Below are 18,994 nucleotides of genomic sequence, written 5' to 3'. Positions count from 1 at the left end.
TGTTGTTTTTCAGTCAATGAGCTCAGAGCAAACTGCAGGAAGGACCAGCAAGGCTAGGAGCTGGTAGCTTTTCTCTGCTTTGACATAGCTGATACTTCTTGGTGGTCAAGGTCTGCTGCTCTGAGCTATTCCAAATATTTTACCACAGCTCTGCAGCACTTTAGTCTGACATGGCCTGGCCTGTATTGTGGAACAGCTCTGGCTGCCCATTACAGCTTGGCACTTCATGTGGCTAAAGTATAATTCATTAATTCCAGGTTTAGTTGCTGGCTAAAGTCAGGGCAGTATGTTCCTGGGATCATCCCAGGAGCAGAGGAGCAGGCTCAGCAGCTGCTACAGAAGCTGTGGAAGCCAGGCAAGGAGAAGGCCTGGTCCCTGAGAGTGATGGAGTCACAGCCATGCATGTGTCTGTCACTTCATCAGCTCCCAGCTGGAATGAAACCAGCCCAAACCCCATGAAAGGCCATGGGTTCTCTGCCTCCTGCACTCTACTGACTTTGTTGTCCTGGTCTTAGGGTGAAAAACAAAACTACAAAAGCATCTGGTTAACAAGCTTCCCTTTCTCTCTGACAGGAAGCCTAGAGGGGAGGGGAAAAAGTGTCGGAAGGTCTATGGGATGGAGAACAGAGATATGTGGTGCACTGCCTGCCGATGGAAGAAGGCCTGCCAAAGGTTCATCGACTAACCATTGAAATTATGCAGAGGATTTGGGGAGGGGGAGGACAACAGCAGAAGCAGATTGCTGCAGCTGCACTGTATCACTTCCCATTTTCCCCTCCAGTGATGTGGTGTTGGGGGTTTTGGCTTTTTGGGGTGTTTTTTTTTGTTTGTTTTTTTTGGTTTGGTTTTTTGTTTTGTGGGGTTTTTTTTGTTGTTTGTTGTTTTGGTTTTTTTTGAAGCACTTGTAGCCAAGGAGAAGCACTAATTAAAACCTGTGTGGAGCAATAGAGAAAAAAAAAAAAAAAAAAAAAAAAAGAAAAAAAAAAAGCAAAACCAAGACCACACAACAAAATCTGTCTCAGTAAGTGTGGAAACCAGAGCAGCTATTAGTGTTCTTCTGTAAAAGAAAGGAAAATGTTAATTATTTTGCTAACTCTGTGAGCTGCTTGCTCCCTAGGATCATTTTTAACCATTTCAGTCTTTCTGCTGTGAACGTCTGTATTTGCTAAACTGAACAATTTTTCTTTTCCTGAAACGAAGATCTCTTTGAAAGCTTTCTAATAAACACTTCAGAGTCATATAAGCTACAGTTTTCTCAACAAAAGCTGTACTAAGACTGGAGACTGCTACTAAATAATTCTCCTGATACAAATGATCATGATTATATTTTTGAAAAGGGCATGTGGGGAAGAGTTGGGATTTTCATTTGATTGTTTATAGGAGAAAAGCAAAGCTGATTTTGCAAGAAGGACAAGCAGCACTCCTGGAAGTTTTTTAAAAGAGGCACAGACCAGTGGAGTGGAACAAAGTAATTTAAGTACCAAATTGGATTTTGATCCTCTAGAGGAAGAAAAGCAGCAATGGCAAGTCACCAGCAGATACTGTCACAAGAAGTCTGAGGGAAGAAATACGGTGATGCTTGATTGAAACCCACAAGGATATTAGGGGGGTCCAGTAGCTTTTCTTATTACTCTCCCCTTTCTAAGGGGGGATGAACAGTTGGACCAGCACAGCTGTTGCTGCAGGAGGCCTGTGAAGAACTGGTAAATGCAGCCACTAGGATTATATGTAATACCTTATTCAGGGAAATGATCCAGCCCAGCAGTTCTGCTTTTGCTCCCTTTTCTCTTATTTCAGAGATTGTTGTTAAGATAATGGTTCATTCAGCTTTTTCTTTTAAAGTTACTAAGATTTATTTGATGCAAAAAATTGGTAGAGAAAAGAAAATACCCTCTTTCCACAACATCATCTCAGAAAAAGAAGTACAACAGCAAAGAAGCAGCATATTTGTGGTAAAAGACCATTTCTTAACTCATTTTGATAGATGAATTAATGAGTTTCTGTTTGCAGTACTCAGATTGATTGGGGTATTTCAGTTTCTCTGTCCATTAGGAAGTATACACTGGAGTGCAGCAGCCTGGTGTTCTGTGTCCACTTGTATCAAATTACTGTTAATTAATGATTATTTCAAAATGCAAAATAAAGGAAGGATTTACTAGGAAGTGAATGTATATGGTGAAATAATACTTATACACCTTAAAAAAATCAAAGACACAGAAGCAAAACTTTGCCTATTAATAGAGGCTGAAGGGCCACAAATTCCTGGGTTATTTTTTTTTCATAACATTTGAACCAATTGAAATTAGACCAAATATTTTTTAATTTTTTTTAATTGTCTAAGATGGCTCATTCTTATAAGAAGACTTTTAAGTATCTAAACAACTTTCTAAAATCTGGTCCAAAGTTCACTTGATAGCTTTATTAAGTGTGCAGGGCTGCTTGTGTCTGTGTAAAAGCACAAAATAACAGTGCAGTTGTTTGGAATATACACTGTGGATTCCATAGGGTAGCAGTGAAAAGAAGAATCTATAATAGGAGCTACTGAAGGTTATCATCTGATTTTCTGGGAACAAGTTAATTGGGCAATCAGGTGCCTAATTTGAGCATGCTATTTCTGCAGTTATTTACAAATTGTGTAATTTACATGCACAAGTGGCAAGATACGCTTGCATGCATGCAATTACTTGATTTTTTACCCAATTGTGTTCTCTAAGTCACAAAAAAAACAAAGAAAAACAGACTCTGAAATGCAGTAAGACCCTGAGATATATACACACGTGAGTGTGTATGAGTATTTTTGTATGTGTGTGTGTATATACATGTAAAACTATATATATTATATAGTTTTATATGTGTATATAAAATCTGAAATTAACAGGGAAGAGAAAGATTGTTTTCTTTACAAATAGAAAAAAAAGACACTAAGGGTCAGTGGATATACATAGACACTGTATTATCTTCTTTCCTCTTAGTAAAACATGGATTTTCTTTACATGTTCTATTTTTTCAATTTCCATGGTTAAATACCTCATGGTAATTCATCTTCAAACACTGGGTTTGCTGATGGTGTACTTACTTTGATAAAACTTAAAAAATTTGGGACTTTCCCAAGATATTCCTGTCAATTTGTTCCCCGCCTCCCATTTTAAAGGCACTCCAAGACTATAAAGCGTTCCATAATTCGACTGTTGTTGGACTAATAGAATTTGCCTATATATTTGTTGTTCACCTCCTTTTTGCTTTGGAGGATTTTTTAGAAAATAATGTATGAGATTGAATGTTGTTTCTATAATGTCATGGCATTGTGAGCAACTTTCCCGAGGGCACTTTAGGAATTATTGTAATAAGATTATTCTTTATAAATTTCTGCACAGAAGAATGGTTTTGTTGCCAGACCAGAATGCCCACTGGTACAAATTGAATATGGATTACATAAAGGACTAAAGCCACAAACCATCAAAGTTGGAGAGAAAGTTGATGTTATCGAGTCAGAAGTATTGATAAATCCTGCAGGACAAAGCTAAATTACCAGCATTTTCACTCAACCTTTAATCAGTGGTTTATATTAAATCAGTTTTGGATCTTCTGGCTGTGGCATTTTGATTCATGAGCAGGCACCTGTCAAGGTTCTGTGTGTGAGGCAAGGCTGGCGGCAGCCTGGCCATGCAGAGAATGTTCTGCAGTCACTTTGTGCTCTGAGCTCCAGTTAACTCGTGTTGCACGAGCAGCTCAGTGCCTGCTGAGATCCCCTTTGTGATCCTCACACAGCCAGCAGGAACAGAAATGTCAGCTAAGCCTCCCTTCTGCTGGCAGTACTGATCAGAATCTGGAGTAATCGCTTCCATTTTTCAGTCTCTTGCTTCTGTGTTGCTTTGAGCTGTGTCACTCTCCTCCTAACACCTGATTTATCTCACACTTCTGCACTGACCATTCCAAACCAGTCAGATTTCTTTGTTCTCCTGAGGAGGAGCTAGCCTGAGTGCTGTGGTCATTTATTGTCATCACAACATGTGATGACAGTTCCAGTTTTTGGTTTCTCTGTGGGAGGTAGGTCATTGTCTCTGACCCTCCAGAGAAGTCAGAAGGAATGTCTTGAACACATCATGCAGTGTCTGTGTGCTACAGGGAATTGGATGGGGGTTCATCTATCCAGATGAACCAGAACTTGATATAAAAATTTAAGGATCTGTTTTATTGTTACTATTATTGACATTGGTAAAGAAATTGCCAGCATCAGTATCAGAGTGGAGATCAACCATACTCATCCCAAATATTTTTCTTTAGGAAAAGAAAAATATTTTGTTGTTAAAACAAAGCTATTTCCCAATTCCCCATTCACCCCATTCCCCAAAAGATCTGGAAAACGCGATAATTTTAGAAGTGGGAAATTTTAATGGCAGTTTTTAATACTGACTGTGCTCCAGCTGCTCCTCTATGAAGCTATTGAACATTAAAACTCAGATCATCTTAGTCATAAAAGGGTTTCCACACAAAACTATGTGCCTGATTCTCTAGTGCCTTGCACAAACACAACAGGAAATACAAGATGCAAAGTGAGTAAAACTTCTGTTACAATTTGCAAGTTTACACTTTTAACCAATACCTTTAGTCATCACCTAGCCACATACCTGTTGGCAGGCCAGCCCTGCTTGTGTGAGTAAGCTGAGCAGAATGCCTGTCTGTCATTTACTTTTCCTACATCCTTAGCCTGCTATGAATGTTTGCTGTCTAATTATCTACAAGTTTCTTGCTGTCATTGGCTATCTTTATTCCTTGGCCCTTTTGTTGTTCACAATAATGACTAGATAGGCAGCAGAACAGGAGCTAAAGCTTTAGCCAAAAGCTCTTGTAGAACCTGCACAATAGATTCCAGCACCATGCAGTGTCCCAGATGTTCTTGGCACTAATTTCATTCTGTCATTCATTCTGATCCAGTACATTGGGATGGTTCTCTATTGCTTGCTGTGGCCTGGAACCAGCTAAAATGGCCCTGTTGAGAATCCAGGACAATCGCTGTAAGTGTTGCACTGCAAAGTGATTTCTTTCTTCTGCTGCCTGTAAATGTGTTGGAACATGATCTTGGAAGCAGGACATGGAATTAGAGGCTTGGTAGCCATTTGCAGAGATGTTGGAGATTGCCAATGAGTCTTCCTTCTATTGGTTCAAAGTTAGAGGCATCTGCTGGAGACAGTTGTGCTGCGCCTTTTCTTAAAAATATTTTGATATGGAAACATTTGTAAAGCCTCATCTTGATCTTATATTTTATTCAATCTTCTTGTGAGGTGGTAGCACTGGAACTGAGAGCAGTGTGGAGTTTGGGCTTTAATCTGCATTTGTCAGGTTTTTCTAGTAGATAACCAGGCAGGTATAAGGTATCATAGTGTAGATTTTATTCTAATACACGTTCAGCAGAGTTTTATGGCACCTTTGGAAAATACCTAGAAGGAAGTCATGGGCAGAAATCAAGCTGAGCATTGAGATACACTGTCTGTCTGCTAGATGGGAGCAGCCTTTCTTTGCATCCATATGGAGCTGGAAAATCTTAACAGCCAATGTACACCTCCACTGGAGTGTCCACTTGAACTGCTCTTTCCATCGTGGACTACAGTGCTTTCACACTGACCATGCTCTCAGTTCTCTCCAAATGGGGGATTTAAGGAGCTGTGTGTCTCCACTTGCAACTTTTTGAGCTTATTCCTCAATACAGAAAGCACTCATCATGTTCTTTGTGCTTCACACAGACCATTTGTATCAGCAGTGCAGAAGGACTCTGGGAACAGGGAAATCAGCCTGTTTGTGATGGCAGCAGCCAGAAGAAAGTACAGGTTGCTCTGGTGTTTCCTCACATTCACAGCAAGAATTTTTTCAGCTGATGAAACAGAAGAGAATAGATAAATTTAGTAACAAGCTGGTGTTCTGCTAGTTTTTGACACATCTTGACACCTAGAATTTTCTCCTTATGTATTTGAATCTGAATGTGAGATCTCTCATATACCCTTGAGGGAAATAAATTTAGCAATATAAATGCTCTTTCAGCATTAAATCTGAATTCTTTATGTAATTAAAACTAAAGATGGACTTGAACATTCTAAAATGTTTGAGTGTTGGTTTTTACTGCTTGCCAATCCTCTTAAAGATTCAGGTTTGATTGTAGAGTCCTTAACATAGTATGTGATACCCAGCATCAATTAATATATGATGTTTAATGGCAATGGCCAGATAAACAAAAGTTACTAAAATGTTTGTAAAAAGCTGTCTCTGGAAGACAGGAAAAAAGAAAACAGTTGAAACAGATTTCCTCAGGGAACGTGAGAGGGCTGTAAAGGCAGGATGTGAGTTTGTTTGAATGGAAGATATCTAAGAGAATGATTTTTTTTTTCTATTTTAGGCAAAATGGAAAAAGCAATATGTCACTACTTGAATTATTAAAATTAGAATTAAGCACTAATTGATGAACATGATCTTACTTAATGCTGTAGCTTAGGAAGTTCCAAATACAAAAAAACATTACATAAAAATACAGAAAATTAGCTTAAAACATAACCTAATTTTAATGTAAATCTATACATTTGTGTAGATCTTTTCAGGATCTAGTGTAAATATAAGGGCTTCTTGTCTACAAAGTTGTTTGGTCAAAACATACTTTGTCTGTAATTGAATTATTTCTTACCAAATGACTTCAGCAAGCAAAAAAGCAGTATGTCAGCATGATAGCCTGGAGAGTGGTGTACTGCACTTTGCAAAGGGCTACTTCTACATGAAATTAAAAGAAAACATGTCATCACATATTTTTGTCATATCTGCAAAGGTATCAGCTTCAGTAAACCAAGGTTTAGAATTGGGCTGTCTAGGGTTTTGAAATTCCACAAGTTTTGCAAATTCTCATTTTTGCTTTATTTTTACACAGAAAAATCCTTTTTGATCTGTAATAATCTTTTCCTATCAATTCTTTTTCCTGTGTCCAGGCACTCTGTTTTGCAACTGCCCAAATGTGTATAATGAAGTGAACAAAAATCAGCATCCTCAGTATTAGGAACTACAAATGTAAATAGCATTTACATGGTATCAGAATTTTCAGTATCAGTGTTTAACTGTAGTAATTAATTCTTAAAGTGATGCCAACAAATCTTTCAGGGCAGGGGGGCACGTAGTCTGTGAATTACAAAGTACAATTGCACAGACACAGAACTGCTGGTGTTACAAGAACAAAATGTAGGCTCAGGTTCATCAGAGCACTCGAGTATGTGTTTGCCTCCACCTGTGGAGTTTGTTGATGAGACTCCTCATGTGTGCTCCTAAAGTTTGGCACACATTTTTGAGCTCTTCTGAAATCAGGCTTTGGCAAGAGCAGATACTCCTATAGCTTTGTCTGAAATATGCACTTTGTGAGACAATCTACCTTTTCCTGGATTTATGCAATTTATCTTGTGTTTAGAAGACCAGACAAATTTACAGAATTTTTTTATTATGGTTTTTTGCATTGCAGAAGGGAAGGTGAGAAAGAGACAAGTTCAGCTGTACATTTCACCATGTGAAAGCATTGGTTAAGTTTGTAAAAGGTGTGTATTTGACATCAAGCTCAAAGAAATCTACTTGAGCTCACAGAATAAAAAAATGCATGATAAGCAGGTCACATTAAATAAGTTTCTCTTGTTCCATTTGTATTTCCTGTACACTCAACACTCCTCCAGGCAGCTGGAGGCATAGGAGCTCTGAGTATGCAAGGAAATAAATGAGTTTACCTAAAAACTTTAGGAATACTATGTTTTTAAGCCACACATGATGTTGCCTATGTGTAATTTTTAGTGTTAGAAGAAAATAGGCAGTAGCCTTATTAACCAGGTGCAATACTTACAAAGGGCTAAATTAGGGAAACAAGTGATGTGTGTTTGTACATCACTGCAAGCATGCACTCTCTGAAAATGAACTTTTATAGCACTGGGATCTTAATACCTCTCTGAAATTATAATGTTGGTATAATTTTATAACTGCTTATTATACATTATGAAACAGGATTTGGGAATTCCTAAGAACCAAAAGGAGGAGGGAAAAATTGTAAATCACATAGACTAGTGGTATGTTATTTTCCATGACAAAAGTAAACTAAAACATCTTTACAAAGCCACACAAATTCTGGATAATTGAAAGAAAAAAAACTACTTCCCTTGGTTACAGAGATCGTTTACTCTGAAATTTCCTTTGATTTGTCTATTGTATTTTCTCAAAGTTTTGGGGTTTTTTTGTATTCTGGGGTTTTTTTGTATTCTGATGGTGAAAACATTCCTAAATTTACCAGTATTTGGCTTGAATGGTATCATTTTGAAAAAAAACTTTTAAAATTGAGTTCTTCATGATACTGTACAGTCTGAATGAGATCATGCAACATGATCTGCTCCAGCTTAAGTAGAGAATTCATACAAGCAGAAGATTACAGGAAAAGATTGCATTGAGCATTCATTGTTCAGTCATGAGAAAGTTCTGAACAATCAAACTAAAAGCTCCACTCATATATTTCTTCTCTTCATCTTCACTGCAGGGTTGATGGAATACAGGCTGCCATGTACAGTGTATCTGGCTATCTCACCCCTGTTTGGGGATTTTTTGCTGATAAATAATGAAATACAGATCATCTTCCCATCTCTCTTACTGTTTTTGTCTTGTGCTATGAGTCCAGAATTAACTGAAAGATAGAAATAATCAGGTCTATTGAACAGAGACTGTTTGGTTCTTTTCTCTGTTTGACAGACTCGTAACAAAGGGCCAAAGTACAAATGCAGAGACAGTAGCCAAAGGGGCTTGAGCCAGTCAGACAAGACCTGAAAAAAATTGCTCAGAATTGGATCCCAGTAGGAGGAAACTGGTCTTAAGCAGTCAATTACAGAAGTTCTGTGGTTGATTTTTGGTGTTTTGGGGTCTTTTTTGTGAATTACAAGTCTGGTAAAAAGTCTTATTCCACAATTAAGAGCAGAATGCAGATCACATTGTAACAAGCTGAGCCCTCACAGCAGTAGAGTTTTCTCAGGAGAGTTCAGGTATTCCCATGAATAACTTCATTGACCAGGGCTGTTCACACAGATAATGGTTGTAGAACAAAGGGTTTTCCTCTGTGTACTTTCCACTGGGATTGGGAGTGTGAAATTGTGCATCTCCCTTTCTGAGGGCTTGATTGTGCATTCAGCTTTGTGAGAGGGATGGGTACAGTGGATACTTCTGCACATGTGCAGGGCTCTTGGAAGAGTTTCTGGTAATACCAAAGTGGCAGCACTCTGGATGTGTTACCTGGTGACAGATTGCAGAGCTGTCAGGCTGGTGGTATTCAGCCTGTAATGTGTCCTGCTGACACCAGCCCCAGGGAGAAGGGGGTTTCTCACTATGGGATCCAGGATAGCCAGTCCTTTGGGAAAGGAGTCACCATCACCACAGTCCCTGTGCTGTTGGCTCCAGTGCTGCCTTTGCTGTGTCCAGCTTGGGGGAGGTTGGTTATCCACTGCATTTATGATGTGTTCATAGAGCAGAACACTCTTTTGAAGAGAAAGAATCTCTTTTTCAGCTATTAAAATCAAACTGTGGAATAGCTTTTATGTTACAGAAAGTGCTGAATGAGTCCCAGCATTGTCAGACTTTGAATCAGGCATGGTTGTGTCCCTTGTGTCCCTCCTTCCAGAGCCATGCTGCTGCAGCTCCCATGGGGGCTCTCACAGAGCCCTGGAACTTTAACCAAGTTTTTCCCAAACATTTGCTGGAACTCAGCACTGAGCCCTAACCCAAGTTGGACCCCCAGTAAAGGAGGCTCTTTCCAGCTCTTTCCCAGTCTCTTCCCAACTCTTAGACTACCTAAGTTAGTATTTCATTAGTAGACCTTTGTAAAGGGGACCTTGCCCCATCGCTTGCCTTTGGCACTTCTAACACAGCACCATCCACTGCTGCATTTGCAGAGAGCCAGACATCATCTTGGTCAGTCATGGAGTTTGGGGATATTATTTTAGATTTAGACCTCTGCATCCTGCATCAGGCTGTAATTCCACAGCAGGTTAAGGTGACATAAGCTTGTGCTGCTGTTGAAAAAGCTCTTCCTACCCTCAGCAGAGACATTTCTAGAGAGAAGTTTCCTGAGTTATGCTGGCTTGAGCCAGTCCTGTAAGTGTAGGTCTGTGTAAAATGCTATGGCCTGCTGGGTCTGTGACCTGCTCTGTCATGGGGCAGGCATGGTAATGCTGCCTTTATCCCACTCTGTCTTGTCTGGAGTCTCATTAAGGACCTGAACTTGCACATACCCCACAGCATTAAACTCAGGAGAGCTCCACCTATGGCTGTTGGCATTGATTTTGGTATGAAATTAAATATATGGGGGAAAAGAGAGGAATTAGATCAATAACATTACATCCAATGCATCTTAAGACTGCATCTTAACTGCACCATGATTTTGCTAAGCAGATATTGGAGGAGTTAAGGGATGTGAAAAACAACATTACTGGATCCTGTTCCTCCCTGGAACCAGTCTGGAATTATTCACAGTAATCTCAGGCAAGGGGCTGGGAAGTCATGACCTCTGTAAATCTCTGGGCTACAGAGAACCAGGGTATACTTCTTATCCAGACATGGTAACAACTAGGAATGATCCTCAGCTGCTTTGCTAGTGCAGAGTTTCAGGCTCATTTTTTTACAGCTTCAGTTTAATAGTGATGGGAAAGCTGGGCAAGAAGTAAAGGGTCATCAGGTAACTGGAGAAAGGACCATCAGCACCAGTGGCATTGTGGGGTTTTTTAACTCTGAAACAGCAAGCATGTTTTCTTGTCACTTGCTATTTGTGTTGTCTCATGTAAGAAAAGTGTTTCCATCATAGAAGGGGGTAAATTTAGCACAGGGTAAGCAGCTGTAGGAAACTAAAACCCCAACTGCCTAGTTTTTATGAGTAAGGGATTTCTAAAACATTCTGCTTGCAGAAGACTGCAGTATTTATATCCACACATCCTTTTTTCTTGCTTCAGTCACAAAAGGGAAATACCTGCCTGCATACATTGTTCTTCCTTTGTTTCCTATCAAATCTTGTTTCAGAGAGTATAAAGTAAGTTCCAGTTCTTTTTTAAAAACATTTTTTCTGAATTATTATTTTTAGAAGCTGAGCATTTCCTCTTTCACTTCAGTGTAAAATTACGGAGCTTTAATTTGCTCTGCATTGCACTTTATATATTTTTTTCCACTTTTTGGGCCATGTATTTTTGATACACAGAACAGTAAGCGTTTTATTAATCTAGTTTTAACTTGAAATTAGCCATGAAACGAAGATGTTTTTATAAAAATGCAAATTCCCTAAAATACAGTAAATAATTTGTTTGGGTCAGAGACATTTTTTAATGATACATTGAGAAATATTGTAGCTTCTGAAATTATTTATCATTTGGTAAATTCAATACATTAATGGATATCATGATTTAAAGTGGAATGTGAATGAGAAGGACACAAAGTTCTAGATGGTAGATTTCCTTATATGCAAAACCTGCATTAGTTTAATTGATAAGGGTTTAAACAAATAGCCTAATCTAGTTTAAAGAAGTGTGAAACTGTTTGATAGGCAAGTTTAAAATGCCAGGAGCTCATAGAAATTTGGAAATGAGTTTAAGTGAAGCAGCCAGGAGCTGTTTCTCCCCATGCTGTGCAGTGGGCAGCCTGTGAAGCCCCTGGGCTCTGCAGGGAGTGAACTCCTCCTGGTACAAGGCAGCAGCAGAAGCCATAGGAGAGTTTGGATTTTCCTCTTTAAACAGCCACTCTCCCAACTTGCAGGGCCACTGCCAGGTTGGCAGTAGTATTTCCATTTGGTTTTTCCTGACTTCATGCCCACTAGTTTTGGGAGCTAGTGTCCTAAAGACAATCCTTTTGTTCCTAAGTGAGTTAATGAACTCATCTTCCCTCTGGTCTTGGTGTTAAGCTGCAGCACTCACACTATTGCACATAGTTTGTCTTAATTTGTAGATGCCAGTTTCAGCATTTTAAACAAAGAACAGCTACTCTGCCCCAGCACAGAATCCTTTTTAATCTTATGGAGCATGCTGAAAAATAAAGACCTTTTTGACTTTTACTTTGTCCAAACTCTTTATTCCAAATCACACGAAGAAAAGTGGGGAAAACAAGGCACATGGCAGTGAAGAGGGGAGGGAGAGACAGCAATGCTCATTTCCTTCCCAGGGTCAATCATTGCTGGGCTCCCCTCTCCCAGGCTGAGTGTGTGTGCATGGGCCATGCACAGCTTGGAAGTCAGGTAAAATCCATCCTTGCAGAAGCTCTTAGTTGGCCACCTCCAGAGACCCCAGCTCCTTTTCAGAGGTTTCCAGACATTCTGCTCATTTCTACATCCATAGGTAAAAGTAAAAGCTGCCTGCTGCTCCAATAGCCTGGGTATAGCTTCCCCTTGGAGTGCAAATGTATCACCTTGCCATTTTCAATCAAGCTGCAGTTCTTCCTGCAAAAGATGGGCACTATCCAGGTATTTGTGTGTTCTGCAAAGCTGTTTTGTCCTTCCTGGGCCCTCTGGGAGTCCCTGGAGCAAGGCAAGCACACTGCCAGTGCTGTGCAAGCCTCGTGCTTATCATCAGTGGTACCTGTGCTGAAGAGCAGTGTGGGCTGATGCCACCTGTCCATCCTGCCCCAGAAATGAGGGCTGCACAGCATGGCTCAGCTCTTGGAACTATGGGGCAAAGCAAGCTTAAAACATTTATAGTGAGCACAGGGTGTCTGAAAACTCAGTCCATGCTTGGCTGAGGAACAAGAGCGGGGACAGGCCCTGTGCAAGGTGGTTCTGTCAGGCAGCACAAATAGCAGCTCTGTGGTCCAGCTGGGTGCTGTATTTCCATGTATGTTTGAAGGAAGGTTCAGAAGAGAAGACTTGCAGATGCTATTCCTTCACAGTCTGCTTGGATTCTGTGCTCTGGGGGCAGCCTATGGGCTGGCACAACACATTTAGACAAGGGGCTTCCACTAACAGTGACTTAGACATTGCAAAAAACTGTTTCTTGTAAGAAACAGGTGCTTTTCTCATTCTTACAACATTAAAAACACACAACAAAATGCCACCATTACAGACCTTTGCCAAATTCTCACAGTCTCCTGTAGCACCAGCAACTGGGGAGAACTCAAGAATTCCGAGGACCTTGGCTATAACTCATCAAAAAGCCTCTGCAGTCCATTGCCACTGAAAATGATTTAGTGCTGGATCAAAGCCACCCAGACTTGGGCCCTGCCAAATTCCTCTGAGAATTTTGCTGTTATTTCATAAGAAAAAAGTGTTAAAATCTTTGTGTCAGCAAATGAGTCAATTCTGCCTGCTGAACCAAGAGTACTTCCAGTGGGCTTCAGATATCTTGGGAATCATTCTCAGTACAAGTCAGGACTCTCCAAACATTTCAGTTGTTTTTCTTAAATTAGGAACATTGCAAAATTAGCAATATGCATATTAATGCCTAAAAGTTGATAAAAATAATTAAGGTACTGAGAAGTATTTGCTTGCACCTGAAACTTTAAAGAATGACTACTGAATTGGTGATGTGCTAAGCATGAGCTCCTGAGTTTCATCAACACAGTAAACCACCATTGTACAGAGTAATTCTGTTAGAAGGTTTGTTTTTTTCTCAAGTTACTCAAGTAGTTCAAGTAATGAATAATTTGTTTCTGATCAATGCATTTCAGAATGAGCAAATCTTATCCTCTTGCACTTCTAATATTCATTGTTTGTATGGAAAAAAACCCTTTACTACTTTTCCATTTCCCAGTGAATGATCAGTTCACTAAGCAACAGGCAATGTTTCTTGACTTTAGATGGCAAACTATGCTTAGATAATTTTACTCTCCTCCATGTGAATCTGGTTATATGAGACTCTTACTTTTTTCTAGCCTTCAAAAATGCTTTTGTGCAATTTCCATAGATACGGTTGAATAAAAATTGCAAAAAAGAATCTAAGTCAAATGCTAAGTAAAAATCAAGTACATGAAACAAACATGAAGGTAAAGTCTCATGAGAAAAGTCAATCCATTGCTGAATTAAATATTTATAGAACACATTGATTAGCAGAGAGTACTGATCTTTGTTAAAATTACATTTAGAAGCAGACCACTGTGTTTTAGTGTCACAAGTGACAAAGGAGTTTTTCTTCAGAACAAGTGCAAATAGAAAAAAACATTAAACTAGATAACTTAGACCAAGATTTTCTCAATTTAAGCCCATCCTGCCTGTTACATTAGTGTTGTATGTTCAGGAATGCTCAGGACAACAGACATTCCTCACAGGAAGCAGCTAGGTTCCAAAGTGTCAACTAAATGAAAAGAAAGTGAGCAAATTCATAGGATTTTCTTAGTACTAGCTCAGCTATTGCAAGAAAAGGACCAAAAACAAAACAGCAAAAAAGCACTACTCACTACTGAACTAGAATTTCAGCAGCTTAAAAGAGCCCTGTTTTGATCTAGTTCACACACCATAGCTAAACCCAGGTTTCTGTTGATTTGCTTGTTTGTCTTTTGGGGTTTTTACTTCTTAACAGCCTTCAAAGCAGGGTCTGTCATTGCTGAGATGACCATGGTTGAACAGGAATCTCTTGAAATCCTAAAACACGTGATTAGAGAAACAACTGACTTCAAATGAAAAACTACTGAAAAAATTATCTCAAAAAAGCAAAAAGAAAAGTTAATTCTCTGTTTGGGAAATGCCATTCAGCTACCATTAACTCCCAGGTTGTGTGTCTAACTGACATCCTGTAGCTTTGTCAGCTCACATTTTTGTTAAAAGCAGATGGTGATTAAACTACATAGCAAAGGACCTTCCTTTGGTCTTTGTAAATGAATGTATACATACAAACTATGCATTTTCACACAGCTGCTTACTGTATCTTGAATCACTGCAACCTTTCCCCTAGCTTAGAAACCCCCAAACTTAAGGAGCAGAAGGTGTGTCCCCACCTCCTTGGACAGATATTAATCTCCTGTCTGGTTTCTGCTGTCCAAAAACCCTAGATGCAGGACAGAGCAATGCTGAGCTGGAGAGCCCAAGGAGCAGAGGGGCTGGGGGCCTGTGGCCAAGTCAAGAACTTGGGGACCAGTTTGGGCTGCCAGGCCCAGTGTGGCCAAGCAGAGGTGTGGTGTCTGTGCTCCCCCTGCCAGAGCTGCCCCAGCCCCAGCACCTCTGGCACCCTGGCTCAGCATCCTGGGCGCTGGGGCGGCCGAGCGGGGCCGGCAGCCGCTCTCAGCCGGGCTCAGGAGGAGTTTGCAGCCACACTCAGAGAGCTGTGCCAAGGAGAGGCCACTGCCCCTGGGCTTGCAGGTGCCATCCTGCCCTTGGGACTGCCTTTCCAGCCACCCCAGCAGCCCAGACTCGTGCTGGCCATCCCTTCCCCAACTGTGCGAGGCAGGGATGGCTCTGCAGGGGTTGTGGTCTCACTTTGGGACCTGCCCCAGGTTATGCAGTGCCCAAAGTGCTCCCCCTCATCAATGGGGGACTTCAGGGCTGGGGTGTGCAAGGGACAAAGGATCAGAGCTTGGGTTTAGTGTACCTTCTGTTGGAAGGGAGCAGGAAAGATGGAATATGGATGTCTTGATTTTGTAGCCAGTGTAATTAAATATGGGAAAAAGATACTGCATGCAACATTTCTTACTTCAGTTTTGGGTTGTCGCTGTAATATACATCAGCCCAGTCTACTCAATGAAGTGTGTTTCTTATGCTTTATCCTACAGGAAGAAAGACCAAAAAAGTAGAAGTAATAAGAATATCCTTGCTTTAGACTAAAGCAAGCATGGACTCAACAACAAAGAAAGATTTTGTTTATATGCAAACTGTTTAAATATTTGATACCAGTATGAAGGTAGTCATATTCTTATGTATCCAGAGATTTGCACTCATCTAGGTTATGTTAATTAAAAATATTTTTGCGGTATGTATTTGCATTTGAGGGGCCAAGTCTTTAATTTTATATTCTTTACAAGAATTAGCGTGGCGATTATGTTTTTCCATTTCTTGAGCTACCTGCCCACCCATGCTAGTTGTTCATTTGCATAAAGAATATTTCCACTACTTCAGAGGTTTTTGGGTGGTTGCTTTCAAAGGGAACCTGCCCCAGAGAGTTCCACAGGATTGTCCAGTGTGAGTGGGAGGCTCTCTGGAGCAGCAGGTCACCCTTCCCAGGACGTGGCCTGTCACTGGAACAGACACACATGGATTCATTTCCCTGCAATCTGCAACTGCCCTGTGGGCCTGGGGTAGCTCCAGCTGCAGTCCCTCAAATCAAAGCTCTGACTGACCCTGTCAGTCCTTTGCTGTCACTTACTATCACAAAGTTAACTTTTTACAATGAGGAAGAGCTTCCAACTCTGGCACTGATGGAAATACTGAATACTTTTAATATATATATATATATATTTGGAAAGTATTTGAACAGTGTTTTGTCTTTTTTTATACAACTTTTAGCCAAATAGAAAAATTCTGATTATTACTTCTGTGGATACCTGTCCACCTGTAAATAAACTCATATATTCAGGTACATGAACCTGAAGAAAAAAATAATAAAGACTGTTCAGGGGCTATGCGCTTTGCTAGCTCCTGGTTCCTTTGTACATAAGAGGTAACTGTTTAAATGTTGGGTGGGGTTTTTTTAATTTACCTGTTGTTCCTCTAAAGAAAGAAGAAGAAAAAAAAACTTTTGACTTAGTTTTCTCTTTTCTGAGTTAATACAAAGATTTTCTAACTTTTTACTGCAGAAATGGATAAATACCTGGTGCTAAGTGAATGTGAGTCAAACTGGCCATAGCAGACACACCAGTTAGAATGCACTTTTCCTGTGGCACACAATGTATTTTCTCAGAAGGGATCTTCAAAGGACTGTCAGATGTTTACATTTCTTCTTGTTGCCCCAAATAGTTTTGAATATTCAAATAACTTCCAAAAATAAAGTCATGGTCCATTACTGATGCGACAAATCCTTACATTTAAGTATCTACAACAGCTTTGTACAAATACCATTTTAGAGATAGTTGAAATATTGGGCTTTCATACTTTGTAATGCTTTGATGTGACAATAAATATGCTGTTGCTATCTAGTCTAACCTCATTGTAGACCTGTAACTCCCTGTTTCTGGTTATGTCATGAATTGCACTGGCTTGAATTCAGCCAAATACTGACTGTTCAGCTGAAATATTCCGACTGTTATGATGTCCACAAAACATTAATTAAATGCACTTGTATCTGACTACCATGGAATATGTCAAATTATTCATGTAATAAATCCCTTGTGTATAACTTCTGTTAGTTGTTTATGTGAACCTCAGTTCTTCCACAGCCATGAATGCCTGTGCCTCAACCAGAGACCAGCTGGAGTCAGTCAGTGATAACCTGTGCATTGACTTTGTTATGAGCAGGGCTGATTCCCTTCCCTTTCATCAGAGGGCTGATGTTTACACACTGTGAGCAAAGACACACAGGACAGGGATGTTGAATTCTGAGTTTTGCCCCTGTCAATTTGAAGTTCAGCCTTTAGCTGGTGACGGTGGTTTCCCACTTCCATGCTCACGCTGCTCCTCCTGATGCATTCTGCAAGCAACACTTCCCCTGTCCTGCTCCTGCCTGGCAGCCTCCCTGTGCACAGCAAGGAGCAATCTGGCAGCAAAGAAGGTACAGAAATTAAAAGCAGGTCTCCTCCTACCCACATATGCCTTTTCTTTGCAGGTTTTCCTGGAAGTTTTGTGCGGGGAGGGAAGGGAAGAGGTAAAATATGACTTGGCTGAGGCTGCCACATGCTGAATCAGCTGTGATTGCCTCACGTTTTCCTTTCTTTTAAAATAAGGGGTACAGTTTTCAAAAATGCCCATCTGACTTCTCTACAGGCCCTACCCAGCCCATCACTTCTCAGTAAGTCAGTTTTAAAAAATAGTGCATATGCCTCTAAATCACATGGGACTCTGGATAACATCTCTTATAATGCCTTTCTCCTAGGTCTGGAAATATGATGCTCTGGGATTACAAAGACCTGGTGCAGCTGCTGCAGCTTACCACAGTGCTCATTATCAGCCACACATAGTTTTACCCTCCCAGAAGTGTTCTTTGCAAAATGCAGATCAGGCAGCAAAGGATCGTTTGGCCAGGATGTGCCTTCGCCATAGGAAAGCTGATGAAGCTACTGCTTGAAGCTTGCGAGCTGGAGAGGCATCCCTGAAAAAAGGAGTAGTTTCTTGGGGAAAAAAAAAAAGTATAAACAAATACCATTTCTGTCCAAATTCTTGACTCCCCTTCCAGCTTTGCTAGGTCATATTTAGGTTTTCCTTTGGCTAATGCGTTCCTACCTCCTGCTGCAATGCCAAGTGCAATGTAAATGAGTGCTTTAATCAATCTCCTTGTGCTCGCATTTTCCTCCCTTCAAGCAGCACCTCCCCACCACACCCGTGCGCACTCGGTCACCTCTCCAGCAGAGGAAATCCGTGAACAAACCTGTTCTCCGGGCCAGAGGCGGAGCAGCTCTGGCCAGAAGGCTCCGCCCTGCTCCCAACAAGCGGTCCCGGTGCCGGTGCCGGCCGCCGGGCGTGTCCCTCCGTCCGTCCGCAGCCAGGGATGCTGCAGCCCCAGGCACTGCTGGAACTGCCGGCTGCCTCCACAGCCCCGCTCCTGCCCCGCAGGTACTCAGAGCTGCCTCACTTGTGCCATTGGAGTGGGGAACACTATGGCTGACTCCTGTAGATATAAAAAGGAAGGGATTTGAAGTCGTATAATTACCAAAGAAGCATTTAAGTGATATTTCAGACTAAATTCCACTAATTAAATGCCACTTTAAGAGATAATAATCTCTGTTGTAACTGATGTTCCTGAAGACAGATGGGCTGTCTTCAGAATTAGAGTTCTTATCATGTTTCTACATTAAAGGGATTCCATTTTAGACCAAAATTCAATACTTATGCTTCCCTCCCTCCACTTCTGCACAGGCTTTGTCTCTTTTTTGTCTCATGTACTTCCCAGAGAAAATTTTGAGA

The 18,994-nt window shown here is 40.6% G+C and overlaps 2 protein-coding genes across 2 annotated transcripts in view; one reads left to right on the top strand and one right to left on the bottom strand.

Annotated features, from left to right (window-relative positions):
* The window catches only part of ZNF704 (zinc finger protein 704), a 99,900-nt gene extending 82,623 nt beyond the window's left edge, over positions 1-17,277 (top strand). Inside the window, exon 9 of the mRNA XM_036397801.2 lies at positions 574-17,277. Within this exon, the coding sequence (XP_036253694.2) occupies positions 574-685 (112 nt within the window). The 3' untranslated portion in view covers positions 686-17,277. The remainder of the gene's footprint in view (positions 1-573) is intronic.
* The window catches only part of LOC118694580 (translation initiation factor IF-2-like), a 32,499-nt gene continuing 20,167 nt past the window's right edge, over positions 6,663-18,994 (bottom strand). The window contains exons 3-4 of the mRNA XM_036395726.2: positions 18,459-18,698; positions 6,663-6,753 (exon numbers count right to left, since the gene is read on the bottom strand). Of these exons, the coding sequence (XP_036251619.1) occupies positions 6,680-6,753; positions 18,459-18,698 (314 nt within the window). The 3' untranslated portion in view covers positions 6,663-6,679. The remainder of the gene's footprint in view (positions 6,754-18,458; positions 18,699-18,994) is intronic.

Source organism: Molothrus ater, chromosome 1, assembly GCF_012460135.2.
Source record: "Molothrus ater isolate BHLD 08-10-18 breed brown headed cowbird chromosome 1, BPBGC_Mater_1.1, whole genome shotgun sequence".
Lineage (NCBI taxonomy): Eukaryota > Metazoa > Chordata > Aves > Passeriformes > Icteridae > Molothrus > Molothrus ater.
Note: the sequence above shows the minus strand (reverse complement) of the source record. Positions and strands in the feature narration are given on the sequence as shown.